General features: G+C 44.0%; 1 protein-coding gene across 1 annotated transcript in view; it reads right to left on the bottom strand.

Moving 5' to 3' along the window:
* Nucleotides 1-14,428, bottom strand: part of enah (ENAH actin regulator) — a 108,735-nt gene extending 94,307 nt beyond the window's left edge. Inside the window, exon 1 of the mRNA XM_078274988.1 lies at nt 14,130-14,428. Coding sequence (XP_078131114.1) covers nt 14,130-14,134 — 5 coding nt within the window. The 5' untranslated portion in view covers nt 14,135-14,428. The remainder of the gene's footprint in view (nt 1-14,129) is intronic.
* Nucleotides 14,429-15,270: the final 842 nt, after the last annotated feature.

Raw genomic sequence — 15,270 nt, 5'->3', positions numbered from 1 at the left:
ATATATTGAGGCTGGGGAAGTTGTTGTGTATTGACTGACAGTGTATTTACTCGGTTTCTCTCTCTAACAAACCATAGTTGGCTGAACGTGCAGACACCAATCTTGAAATGCAAATTTTGTTTTGTAGTTTGGCTAAGTCGCTAAATAAATGTTGATTATTTAGAGCTATTGGATGTTGAGCTTATAAAAGCTACAAATCAGAAGCCCGCTAACAGCACTGATACTTTTGATTTTATGGGGCCAACTTGTTGCTCAAAGCTGTCATTTCTATTCACAGACATCATCCACAGAGAAGGAAACAGCAGAGCCAGTGTTAATATTCAGACAGTGCTTCGAAGCACCAGACGCTCTCAAGTCTGTGTGTGTGTGTGTGTGTGTGTGTGTGTGTCAGTGGTGCTGGGTTCTCAGTAAAGGTTATGTATTTGATGAGAGCTGTGGCTTTAAGCACTGGTCAGTGTTGGACCTGCATACTGATAATGCCCAACACAACACAAACATACGCACGCACACGCACACGCACACACACACACACACACACCTGCTGTCAGAGCCTAATAAACTGGCCATGTTTGCGGTGTGAAACAGGAGCTCCGAGCCATCTGTTGGTGCCGGCGTGAGAAAACCGGTAACAGTGAGAGAAGCGACGGCGAGGTGGAGCATGAAAAGAGGAAAAGATGATTGAGGAACATCATGGAAGTGAATGAAGACAAAGAGACTGTGAAAGAAGAGGAAGAGAGAGACAGAACAGCTGATGTATCTTACACAGCGTTCATTCGTCACAGATCTCCTAAAGAGCTGATAATGCATCCTGCTGCTGCTCTTTATACACACACATTTTAATGAGGAAAAACTGGAGCAAAAAGGTGCTATATCAGCGGTTATCATGAGTGATTTGCACTGGGTGAGAAGCTGCATCAGCACAGTGAAGGGACGTCACACGTGGCCCTCTCAACATGTCAATGTGATGGGAATACGATGGGAAAATAGAACAAATCCAGAAATTGAAAAGATGGAAAAAGACAAAGAGAAACCAAGAAGCTGAACGGAGTTTCTCTTTATCTGAGCTGATTAGAACAGACTTGGCACCCTCAGTGCAAGATGTAGGACACACACGCACACACACGCACACGCACACGCACACACACACACACACACTATTAAGGCCTATTAAGGCAAAAGTCCAGTGTTGCTCTATTCTTCAGATGCCATTAGAGACCAGCTGTGTGTTCTTCCGTCTGTAGCACTCAGGCTCAGTCACAAATCTGTTGTTCCACTTTCATTAAACAGCTGGGCATTGTAGTTTTTAGCAACCTTTACTCAGGTGAGAATAGCGCATTTGTTGAGGACTAGTTTCAGCGGCGGATTAATACACACACACACACACACCTGTGAACCTGAAATGATTTGCCAATTAATCGATTAGTTGATCGACAGAAAATGTAAAATCAGCAGTTGTATTAATCAACATTCTAGTTCTCTTCCTCTTCTATAGTTCACTGAATATCTTGTGTGTGTGTGTGTATATATATATATATACACACACACACACACATACACACACACACACACACACCTGGGCTCTGGGAAATGATAGACTGACATTAAATACACTAAATGAAAATCTACTTTAACATAATTGGCTGATGCGGACATAGCTACACAACTCCTGTCAAATTAAATAAATACAAACGTCATATACCTGACATATGCTTTAAATGCAGTGAGGCTCAGGGAACATGTAAGCACGTGTCTGTGAGTGTTCACTAAAATCATGATCATCCTGTCTGCGAATATTCCACTCAACCCCCCAAAAATATAGCTGCACCTGTATCCAACAGACCTCAATCTGAAAGCCCAAGAATAGAAATGTATTAATTTTGCTATATTACAGGTAAAGAATATTATAGCTCTTAACTGGGAGAAATGGAGGCTACAGTTGGTGCTTGGATCAAGAATATGGCACAATGTATGTCAATGGAGAGAATAACATACTGTATATATTAAGAACAAATTGGGAGTATATGAGGAAATCTGGAAACCATTTAAGCAATTTATAAAAAAGAAAAAAAAGAAAAAGGAGGCATAGGGGAGCTTCTACAAAAGGAAAATACAGGAGAAAATGTATTGTACTACACAATAACATTATCTTGTGAGTGTAGTGTAGTTTGTGTCCCTTGACCTGTGCTCCCTGCTCACACAGCACACAACACACAGAGGAGAAAGTGGACAGGACCGACAGCTGCTGTAGGACAGGGGACAGATGGACAAACGGAGCAGCCACCTGTCCTCCTCAGCCACATTAATAACAAAAAGAAGTCAGCTTTCTTCAACCAAACCCCCACACACACACATACACACACACACACCTGGCAGAGCACAGGGCATTAGGTTGGCAGAGGCCTCATAGCCTGCCACATACAGTAGGCCTCTTCCAGGTTTTACTGCCAGTGACAGTGTGCCTGAGGTTCCATGTGTGGATACAGCAGTCACACTGATAACACAGCAACACTGGCAGTATGATGCAGTCATAGTGGAGTTGAGAAACTACAATACATTTGATTATTACACATGTGTAATCACTACATTCTGCGGTGTGCTAATTCTGCATAACTGACCGTTGCCATGCATACAGAGAGTTGCCAGGGACGCAGTTCTAATCACCCTGAAGGACATCAATCAATCACTCATCAAACCATCAATCTGCAGAAAGAAGTCCGGTTAATTTATCAGTTGTGGCAAAAAGTGGAGCAAGATCCTGTCCTCAAATCCAGGCAACAGCAGCAGATCTGGTGAACGCCTATCGCTACATCTTCATACACGGTCTGTGATCTCTACATCTTCATACACGGTCTGTGATCTCTACATCTTCTGAACTAACCACAGACACTCACCTGTCCTACTGTTATTACAGACATGTGAACTAACCACAGACACTCACCTGTCCTACTGTTATTACAGACATGTGAACTAACCACAGACACTCACCTGTCCTGCTGTTATTACAGACATGTGAACTAACCACAGACACTCACCTGTCCTGCTGTTATTACAGACATGTGAACTAACCACAGACAGTTCATTGAGTCACGGCAGTGCATCGCTGCAGAGCGACTATAGGAAAAACACTGGAAAGGATTTAATTTGGCTTTATTTTTCCCCTTTAAAGGACAGCTGTCATTCAGGTTAATGCTGTTTAACTGTCAAGCATATCTTGTCTAAACCGGATCGTAATATCAGTGTGCTCAGTGCAGCTGGAGGGAAACTGGGACTGGCTATCAGCACCTGTTGGATTGTGGGAAATGTAAATAACTTATTGGACATCCCTACTGCAAGACACTGACTCCCCCCAGCTCAGCAGCTGACCCTAAGCTGGAACATCAAAGGGCAGTGGCAATGGAAGTGAAAGAACACCTGTGGGTGTGTGGATGGACTGCTGCTGTGTCTCAGCTCCAGGACAGAGAGGGGAGCTCTAGTCCCACACTAAGCCCTCTCATCTTCACCCTACTTCAGACAGACAGCATGCACTCACTCATGTGTTGCCAGTGATGAAATACATAGACAGTGTAAGCGTCTAGATAACAGAAGGAGAACATGAGAGTATTCCTGTTGGTCTGGCAGGCCACACTTCATTACCTAAGTTTCTAACATCTGTCACACTCGCCAAACTAATCATTTTAGGCCCAGACACAAAGGTTAAAGAGCCAATACAGCCCATGGCCTGCTGCTGCTGCAGTGTTGCTGGACCCTCTGCTGTAATCTGACTAATGTTCACTGGGGAGATTATTACAGCCAGGACACATACATACGCACGCACGCACGCACGCACGCACGCACAAAACATGCCTGTTTGGAATGGGCAGGTTGCTTGGCCTCCTGTATCGCAGCTTTCTCCACCACCACTGAACTCCGAAATAACTTACAGAAGGCACCCAAAGCACTTAACCCTTGTGTTGACCTCGGGTCACACTGACCCCTTTAAAATCTTTCTGAAAATATGGGACGTAGAAATAAGCGCTGAAAATGGGTAGAAGAAAAATTTAACAATTTAAAACGTTGGAAAAAGCAAAAACAAACTGTGAAAAAAAGGTGTCAAAAACGTCAGAAAAAAACATATTTTATTATGTTTTAACAACTACTATCCCTGTATGGATGTGATATGATTTCTATCTTTGTTGTCGGTCTGGCTCAGGTTAAACTCTTTGTGAAACATGAACGCCACAGAACGTTCTTTTATTCTCCAGTTTGATAGTCAGTTATAACGGAAAAACAACATAAATAAACTACTTTAACGTAGATTTTCTTTAGGGCTTTATTACGTGGTATCGGATCGGTGCATAAACTGCAGTACTTCCTGATACCAGCATTTTAGGCAGTATCGGAGGCATCTCTACTTAAGATGCAACTGTAGGTCTATATAATGACTTAGTGTGTGCTTGTACTTCAGAGGAAAACATTGTACTACTACATTTACCTGACAAAGAACATTGCAGATTCTACTCACAAAATATCACAATAAAAATATGATGCATTAGATATCCAGCATTATATTAGAGTTAAGTCTCCACCATACCAGTACATTGTGCTGATAATGCCCCTGTTTTTACTTTAAGTAAAAAATTTAAAGCAGAACTTTTTCTGTGCGGTCACAGGCGGTTTTTACTATGTGGCATAGGTAAAGGGAATCGTGAATGTGTTTTTTTTGTAATTAGTTTTTTATAAAACTCAACCTGTAACACATGTTGTAGCACGGTTCAATCAGGCGCCGTTCGGCTGCGGCTCATCTAGAGATTCAGCATGTCCCCTATTTCATCATGTGCATGTAGGGTAGACAGCAATCAGTTTTTCTGGCACACTGGTAGCCGGTGAACCACAATCAATCAAGCCTTGTAGCGATGTAGCAACTCCCCGCCCCTGCTGACAACAATATCAGAAAAGGCCAAAACCATCTGTGTGTCTGAAAACACCCTCGGACCCCAGAGGGATTATTAAGTACCCGTATTGGTACTCTGTATCGGCGAGTACCAAAATGTATGTACTTGTACTTGGTCTTCAAAAAAGTGGTATCGGTGCATCCCTAAGTACAATGTTTTCTTATGAAGTAGAAGTACACCGTACGTCAGCAGTATACAGTTAAGTTGTGTACATGTTAAGTGCTTTGGGTTAGAGGAGAAAGCTACAGCAATACAGGCACATTTTCAACGGGCACTGTACTAGTAGATAAAATGGTGTTCAACCCTGAAACAACATACAAGTTCAAATGTAAACTAACATTCATGGTGTAGTCTAGAATATCATGATGACAGGTGTCATCAGAGTAATGTAGCTCCAGCTCAGTGTGCAGCCTGCTGTGTAGAGAGACAGAGACGGGGAGAGACGGGGAGACACGGTGAGCGACCGTCGCCCTAGTTTTTGCGGTGTGTCCCACACCGTCGCCAGGCATCAGCCTTCATCTGCCTTTTTTTGGCTGATCGGCGTTGGCCGTGGTCGCCAATTTTTGGCCAGAACTGGACAAAAATGACGTTTGAATGTTCCTTCTAAAAACCACACAGCTTTGAACGCTTAGAATAACTATTTTTGCACATTATCTCTATAAGATATGACATATACATAACTACTTGTGTAGCTATATTTATTTTAACAATAACATGTCTTTTAAAAGATCTTTACATACCTACACATTACATTACAATATTCCGGTATCCTATACCGTGATATTTAATATAAAGACCGTAATAGACCTCCCACCCTCATGAGATGGGGGTATCATAGCAGTGTTTGTATCCGGTTTCCCTTGTTGAATGATGAATAGATTACTGCCGCCTGCTGGTGTGGAGAGTTATTTCTCCTCACGCAGGCGCAGAACGTACGTAGTGCTTGGCCGTCAGCTGTAGTCTCTGCAGCATGTTCCAGTTTCTTCATTTCTGGCAAAGACAAAGGTGACGAGGGCCGACGAGAGGCAACGCCACAGTCAGCCTGCGTCGGCACTAGTTCATGGCCGTCGGCTTGGTGTGTCAGGGCCTTAAAGGACAGCCAGCCAGCCAGGGCTTCACTTCCTGTCCCCTCAACCCTAAAACAAGAGCCTGATTAAACTTTCAGCCCACAGTCACAATGCTGCTGCTCACAAGTTGCCTGCTTATCACCTGTCGACACTGGAAAACACACACAGACACGCACATCGTTTGTAATAAAGTTATACCAGATATGATACAAAAAATAACCTTGGTTCAAATTAACTGACATCACCTGTGTTCATTGTGAAGTGAAGTGATGGGAAAGGGCGGGGATACTGGAACTACTGCATATTAACTCCGTTTACGTCTGTTTGGTGCCAGAGTGACTGATAAACTGTCCAGTGCCAGGTCTGGGTCTGGGTCCGGGTCCAGCCTGTTGAGCCGTTGTGTCAGATGGTTGTCTCTCTCAGTGCACAGAGCTCTCAGTGCTATTGTGCAGGGAACAAAGATGGAGCAGTTTGTCCGGGGCCACTTCATTATGGAGGCCAAATGAGGCCCAACTGGGACGTGGATGACATGTTTCACAACTCACCCTTTACACGCCTCCCTCCCTCCATCCCTCCCTCTTGCCCTTTATACGCCCCCCCACTCCCTGGAGCTGTGACTCTTATTTCTCCTGTCCTGTCATTTAAGATCTAGCAAGGTTACAATCAGCTGAACAAAGAGTGTCAATGTAGCAGCGTTGTGTTGTCGGGACAACCACTTCTGATGACAGAACTATTGGGGTGGTGCTGTTCAGCAGGTGCAGCGCAGCAGAGACATGATACAATAGTATCTGAAGCTGGAACACACTGCTGTCATTTAAAGGGATCATTCACTCAACCAACAAAGATTCAAGTCACTGCTGCTGAAACAAAGGGTTTCATTTTCGCCTTTCGCCTTTGTCGCTGGCCTCCTATAAGTCCTCGACGACCTGCTTGGCCTCCAGAGGGTCTTCACCTTCGCCGTCCTGCTCGGCCACCTGGATGATTTTGAAAAGGGTTAGGGTTAACCCTAACCCTTTTCAAAATGCATCCAGTTCCAACACTTACAAAATGGCATTGCTAAATTTGATTCTGTATAAATCTGCAATAGTCAAATAAATGTTATACAGCCCAATATCACAAATCACACATTTGTCTCAAGAGCATAACTTCTATAATATTAGTATTTTATTAAATTATTGGAGCAATATTTATATAGTAGTTTGAACAGAGTTTTCGGTTTCTTTGTCATGAACAGGCACAAATGATGATGAACGATCATCACTGGGGATGCAGATCAAGATCCAGAAGGTCCGGAATGAACTTTTCAGACTCAAACTAATCGATTGGCAAAGCGGAGAAATGCACGCTCATGAGCAGTCGTGGCTCGTTGTGCAGGCCAATCACACGCTGCTGTGTTATTACGTATCTGAAGAAACACAGAAGACATTTATATAAAGAGGGAATACAAATACAAACAGAGCTCACACGTCAGAGATGAATTCATGATTAATAATTCCTTATATAACACGTAAAATATAAAATACAGTCGAGCAGTGGAGTATACTTATGTTTTTAAATCTTTTATTAAAATCGGTCTTGGGCATAGAGCTACAAATAAAAATCATCAGAAAACAACACGGCCACTTCAAAACGACCCTGGAAGAATGAAGGTGCACTCAGAGTTAGCTTTAGATTTCAGCCGCGCCAACAAACAACGGCTTCAAGCTTTTGATTTGCACTGAGCAGCGGTTGGTATTCAGAGAAGAGGGATGTTGAGAGTAGGGCTGGGCAATATGACAATATACATCTTTAAAACGATATTAAAATTTCTATGGTACATCATTCTCTACATCGTTTCTATCATAAAACCAGCAGCCAATCTGCGTAAAGGCAATATCAAGGTCATTTGGACAACGCTTTTTGCTCTAAAGTTCCTAACAGAGCTAATTGCAGTGTTTGTGTGCAGGGGGACCAGGAACAATGGATACACTCTCATCTCCTTCATCTAGAATGCATGTTTGATGCTTCTATATGTCAACACTTTGACTAGTGTCAGCTTGGAGAGCTTGATGGTCACATGTTTCTGGACACGTTTGTTAGAGCCATTGATGCAGGAATTCTTGAGCATACGCTAGATCAATATATTGGTGCCAATACGGACTCTATTGGTCATGGCATGATCCACATTCATTTCTTTCCTGGGATCATTATGAACATAGCAATGCCCGTCTGTTGGCTCACATACATGATGGTTGTAGCTTACAGTTTTCACATTTGGAAGACAGAGTAGGATCAGGTTGGGATTCTTTATCAGAACAGTTACCGGGACAGGAAGAGTCGGATCAGTGCATCACTACTTCTCCTAATGCTGAGCAGGTAAAGACAGCTGGCATCATGTCTCTCTGTGATGGGCACAAGTGTTTATCTGCCAACTGGCCCAAACAGAGGAACACCCTAACCCAGCTGACACATCCAGATGGGACACAAACAGGTCTGTAATATCCTGAGTGTCCATGAAGTGACACACACACACACACACAGATTAGAGAAATCACTGGGTCAGCTGGGAGACTGAGTGTGATTAAAGTGAGTAACACTCACTGCTGCTTGAGGCTCAAAGTCATGTCTTTCAGTGACTCAGCAGTAGTTCTGAGACGCACTGTGATTACTCTGCTCCTTCTGGTTGACTTTCCCTCTGCTAACAGTCAGTCAGCAGACGCTGGAACAGGACACTGAGATGTGAGTGCTGAAAGGATGGAAGTAAAAGAAAGAGCTGGCCTCTGAGGAGCAGCAAAAGGTGAAATGAGAGTGAGATTAGGGAGGGATTGGTGGAGAGGAGATAGACTGCAGAGGGAGGAGATAAGGAGTGCATGGAGCAGATGGTGGCGGGGAGCCAGTCGCAATCAAAATTTTCAAAAACTTTCAAGAAATCACTGGAGCACCTTCACTCTCCCATCCTCCTTCACATGCACTCAGCATTATAGCTGGATCCAGCTTCAGATCCACAGAGAAGAGCAGGAACACTCTCTTTAACCACTCATAGGAATTATTCAAGACTATAGTCTCTGGCATACATATTAAACCATATTGATCACCTGGTCTGGAGGGAACCTTGGATCAGTGTGCACTTACATGGGGACAATACCACAGAAAAGATATAAATACACTCTATTCAAATGAGCAGTCCACTTAGCTTTTTGACCAGTGTGTATGATCAAAGAGGAGAAGATGATAGACTCCATAGTTTGCTACCACTTCTGTGGCATTGCATGGGACAGACATAGGACAGAGCAAGTCCTGTTGGCTAGGACATCTTGAGCCATGGGAGTTCAACAAACACTACTTCATTGAGATTGACTGAGAACTAAAGCTCTTCTGACACCATTCTTTCCTTCCTGATACTAATTCCAATACTTTGACTTGAGTATCGGCCGATACCGAGTAGCAATCCAGTGCGTTTAATATATATATATATATATATATGGGCTGTCAAAATAACGCGTTCATTTCAATTAATTAATCTGAGAAAAAATAACGCGCTAAAAGAAATAACGCAGATTAATCCATTCCATATTGAGGTTTGACCCGGAGCCGTTCTAGCACCATTGGACTGTAAAATGAAGGAGGAGACGAGAATGTTCTGCCTGGATCATTAATTAGAATGTTTACTTGTAAAAATCTTCTTCCTGCCAACCCTGGCTACCGACATCTGGCTCCACTGATATGTCTGCTCTTCTCTCTGATGCTCTGAAGACGACACAGGCAACACAAACACCGCTCCACGTGATGCTAGTTAACACTATACTCAACAGCAGCTAACGTTAGCCTACCGCTAGCTAGTTAACACTATACTCAACAGCAGCTAACGTTAGCCTACCGCTAGCTAGTTAACACTATACTCAACAGCAGCTAACGTTAGCCTACCGCTAGCTAGTTAACACTATACTCGACAGCAGCTAACGTTAGTCTACCGCTAGCTAGTTAACACTATACTCAACAGCAGCTAACGTTAGCCTACCGCTAGCTAGTTAACACTATACTCAACAGCAGCTAACGTTAGCCTACCGCTAGCTAGTTAACACTATACTCAACAGCAGCTAACGTTAGCCTACCGCTAGCTAGTTAACACTATACTCAACAGCAGCTAACGTTAGCCTACCACTAGCTAGTTAACACTATACTCAACAGCAGCTAATGTTAGCCTACCGCTAGCTAGTAGCTGATTAAACACGGTTAAAATGCTGACAGCTAACACTAAACGGTGTAAAGTGTGACTGTGTTTTACTGTAGAGGATTCAACACCGGGATGTAACAATCTGCAGCTGCTGTCGGAGAAACGACACAGACGGTGCGTTCAATGAAACTAGTAAACTACAGCCTCGTGGTGCATTTGAAGTTATTGTAAACGTCCTTTACCATCTGGTGGTTGTTTTTGTCGTTCAATTTACTAGTGAAATAAGTTATTGTTATACATTATTATCAAATCATTTCATTGTGACCATATGGCCTTAGCAATAAACAAGCCGTTCTTTAATGTCACCAACTGTTGTTTAGTACCCTTTTTTTTCTTTTCTTTTTTTACTTTCTTAAAAAGTATCGGTTCAGGCACCGTTAATTATGTATGTGATTAATTAATCACAGAGTATGTAATTAATTAGATTACATTTTTTAATCGATTGACAGCCCTAATGTGTGTGTATATGTATATATATCTCGCTCTCTATCTATCTTTTTACCAGCTGTACACTACTAACCCTATGTGGATGTGATATTATTGCTACCATTGTTGCACAGCCTGTCTCAGGAATATATGACAGGTTTCTTCTCATATGAATATATCTGAAAAATCGAGGTCGTACTATATGCGGGGTCTAGACTTTTAAACATTCACAACAACAGGTGATGGCAAATAGCGGTAAACTGAATGTGCCTCTCATGACCAAAGCCCTCAATCCAAACTCCCAACAGAGCGAGGAAGCCTGAAAGATGCAGAGACACGTTGAGCGTCCCGAACAAAGCAGCTCAAAATTACGCAAAGTTAGCAAAGAAATGATAAAACGTTTTGATTAACGTTAAAATTATGGTGATAAATGCAGCAGAGTCCTCAAACAACCGCCAAATAGCCAATAAATATGGCATTTATATAATAAGCAGTAAATATGTGTTTGCGGCGGAGGTCTAGTCTTGCCCAGCGCTTGCCCTCAGCACTTTGTGATTAACTTAAGAAAAAACACTCATACAGATGTCTTTATTAAAATGGGATTTGATCTTCAAAAAGTATTTTTCCAAAAATTTGTTTTGAAAAAGAAGGGGTCGTCTTATAATCAGGGTCGTATTATATTCTGGTCAATACGATATCTAGATGGACATTCTATCATAAAGAAAGAACAGAAAGTAGATTTTCTTCTGGAGCTCGTGATGAAGTCCTACTTTTGATAACGATAAAACAATCTCTTAATCTGTCCTGTGAAGAAGAGCTTTACCATGACTCAGCTCAGACTCAGTAGAACTCGAGATACGCCTTGAGTCTCAGAGACTCAGCTCCTGTCATTCATCTGAGGGGAGAGAGAGACGAGGCCTGTCAGCAGTTGTCAAGGCCCGTTACCATGACACTTCACAGCCCGCCACCCTGACCATGCTGCTTATCAAACCGCCCCAGATAAGATGACATCAGCGCTACGTGCCGTCTGACACAGCGCAAGGAACTAGCTGACCACCCTACATATCCATCCTCCGGCTCATGGTCCAGGAATGTGCTGCAGCCAGGTATCTCTGACCTTCCAACCAGCAGCCAACACACGTCTGCCGAGTGTCTGAAGAGAAGCGCAGCATGAAGGACTCCCTGTGCTCAGGACTAGCTGTGAAGCAGACACACTAACACACAGATGTCCCAGTACAGTCTCATACCACGTCCACTCAGGCAAAATGAGGGACAATGTGTGGGGTCTTTAAAGTTGACTTAGTAAGTCAAACCATAAGAGCAATGGTTCCCCAAGCACCACTTTGAGTTATTGGAGTTTTTAAATTGCTTTTTTAAAGACCTTGGAAGCTCTGATTGCCAGACCGAACTATTGTTCCGGACATGGCATTCATTCAAACCTCTCTCAGTTCAGCCAGCTGTTAATGGAAACTAATGGACTTGGGTTGTACAAGCTGTGTGCTACACGAGTCAGCTGTGTGAACACATCACAGGTTAACTGGGGAGATTTTGAAACGGGTCGATAATGCTGAACACCAGCAGCGTGTGCTGGACAGCCAGTGGACCAATAACTCCTGATGGGTGTTCACAGGCAGCTACGAGAACGGCAGAGTGGAGCGGTTCAATCCATTCCTCTGAGCACAGTGGTGGGAGCGAAGTCCGCTGACAGCGGCCAAAGTCCCCGCATGTTCAGGTGAAAAAAGCTGCCTGTTACAGCAGGGTTTCACCACGTCACATTTAAGACTTTTTAGGACCTTTTTCAGACCATTATAAATGAAATGTAAGACCTTTATCACGACATAAAAAAATAAAGAAACGTCAATGTCAGAGTCCGGAAACATCGCTAAACTTACACTTCCCCATAGCTCATGAATTAAAACAAATAAAATCTGTTCCGAAAGAGACTCACGCCGCCTTGCACTCCGCTGCAATATAAGTTGCATGTTGGTCTCATTTGTAGCCGTGATACAGCGAATTTTATTTGGGGAAAGAAAGAACTACAACACCACAGAATAAAAAAAAACATTGTAGAGAGCTGCGGGAGCATTTTAATGAGACAATTTAGACCTGTTTAAAATTATTTAAGACCTAGAACACAATTCTTCAGCGGATTTAGAATTTTTAAGGCCTAAAATGTTGAAAGTTTGGACTTTTTAAGACCCCGGGGAAACCCTGGAGAGGCCAGCGCACTAACACAGCGCCAAGTGTCCTGCAGGAGTCAGCTCTGAGCAGCTGGGGCCGCCACTCACTCTCTCTCTCTCTCTCACACACACACACACACACACACACACACACGTAGCTCCCCAGTGGGCGCTCATTTGTCCCTGTGACTGGCAGCAGGGACATCTTGTGTTTCAGTCGGTGTTCCTGCCTGCTCCAGTCCAAAACACAGGACAGGGTTTAAAACAACTAATGAGAGCATTGTTGTAAAGTTTGAGGAAGAGGAGGGAAGCGAGAGAGATGAAAGGTTAGTGGTTTCCATTGTGGGACATGGACACTACAAGCAAAGCTATTGTTAACACAGTCTGGCCTCCACAGATTCCAACAGCTGGATTCAATTAGGGGCTTTCTCTTCTTAAAGGGGCCAGCCGTCCACACTGCACTCTCACTTCTTAGTCCACATGCACACTACGTTAGATCAGATGGAAAACACGCCCAGAGAAGCTGTTTGAACATCTCTGAGCAGCATCAGACAGAATGGCTGCTGGGCTGTGTTCAACAGAATCAAGTGAAAACAACCCTTTCTGCCTCATCAGCCCATTTCAGGACACATTCAACACAAACTAACTCCTTCAGAAACAAGGTCATCTCCAGACGTGGACACTGCGTGGGACTCCACTGAGAGGCTTTCAGCATGCAGCTACAGTGTTAGCAGACAGTCCCAGCACCAGCACAGCTAACCCTGACCCTGTCATGCAGCTGACCCACGCAAAGTGTCACTATCTTCACTTCTAGAACTGACACACAGCTTCAGCACTGGTTCATGTCTCCTGTCCCTCAGAGTCCTGCTTGGCTACAGTCTCTGTTGGCTCCCCCATGTTACACAACAGCCACACATGCCTCGGTCCCCAGGACACCCCCCATCAGAGAGAGTGAGTGAGTGTGTGTGTGCCCCATTATCACAGTGTTCCGTGCAGAGTGGGAGCGGCAGTGGGAATGATTCCAACCCCGTGCACGTCCTCAGCTGCAGCACAGACTGCTGCACGAGCCTGTCGGTCCATGAAGCTGAACATGGAGCCGGTAACACGGTAACAGGGCTCTGCAAAAGCCGCTGTGTGTGTGTGTGTGTGTGTGTGTGTGTGTGTGTGTGTGTGAGAGAGAGAGAGAGAGAGACAAAGCAACATGTTCAGCTTACATCTTTCTCTCCTGACTCCATCTGCTCGTCTTACACTCATAGATTTATAGATTGACATATCTATATCTCTATATTTAAGACCGCTGGGAGCTTCTTACCTCATGACGAAAGTGTTGTCAGGCCAGAAATATCACAAAGTCCTCTCGGTATCAACGACGGCTGACTTGTAGTTTTCCAAAAGTTCCCGGCTCGGTTCAGGGCTCCAGCGACCAGATGAACGGCTCCGTTGGCGTATCAGTCTGCAGGCTATCCGGTAAAAGTAGAAAAAAGAAAAAAGAAAAATTGGGATTTCAAAAAGCAACAGTGGAATCCTACATGATCCTTTGCATCGCGCATCCGCTGCTGCTGAACGCTCGCTCACTGGAAGCGACTCTCGGCTTCTTGTGACGCACTCGGGTCGCTGATGCGGCGGTGCTGTGCTGTGCCGCTCCGGTGCCGCTGCCGCTGCCGCTCTCTGCGTTCACGGCCGCACGGAAATCTCTAAAGTCCCACAGCTGGGAACCATCCCCTGATTTACTCAGTTACCAAATGAGCTATTGAGGAGAAAACAGTCTCTGAATCATCCTGACGAGCTAAACTAAATCACTGACTGGTGCATTACACGATGCAGCTGTTATTATCATTATCATTATTATTGGACACGTTGCGTTCAAGCTCTCTGGTTGGGTCTCTAATTATGCGCTCTATTCACCATTCGTCGATTTTCCAACAGTACCTGAAGGCAGCAAGTGACGCAACTGGTGGGACGTAGCGCCGTAGCACGTACAGGTTGCCCCTGACAACTGTGTGTGTGTGTGTGTGTGTGTGTGTGTGTGTGTGTGTGTGTGTGTGTGTGTGTGTGTGTGTGTGTGTGTGTGAGTGAGTGAGTGAGTTAAAAAATATTATATATACGGTATATATAAAAACATAAATCCGGGAATATGTTTAAATCATGCCACCCACACATACACACACACACACACACACACACACACACACACACACATGAGATAAGGTCAGCTGGGGTCAGCTGGGGTCAGCTGAGATGAGGTCAGCGGTTGCTTTGAAGACTGATATGTCTACTGGTATTTACTATGTAATGTTCCGTCTGTCTGATAATGAACAAAGACAACTAGAGGCTGATTTCAATAAGCATGCTCACAGTAATGGGCCTGAGCTCGGCTGCACCAGGTTCCTAAAGTAGTGGAGGGCCAGAGCAGACAGGACAGGACTTCTTATGTTCATGACCCCAGTGTTTAT

Source organism: Sander vitreus, chromosome 18 (genome assembly GCF_031162955.1).
Source record: "Sander vitreus isolate 19-12246 chromosome 18, sanVit1, whole genome shotgun sequence".
In the NCBI taxonomy this organism is placed as follows: Eukaryota; Metazoa; Chordata; class Actinopteri; order Perciformes; family Percidae; genus Sander; species Sander vitreus.
This window is presented reverse-complemented; position numbering and strand designations above follow the sequence as displayed.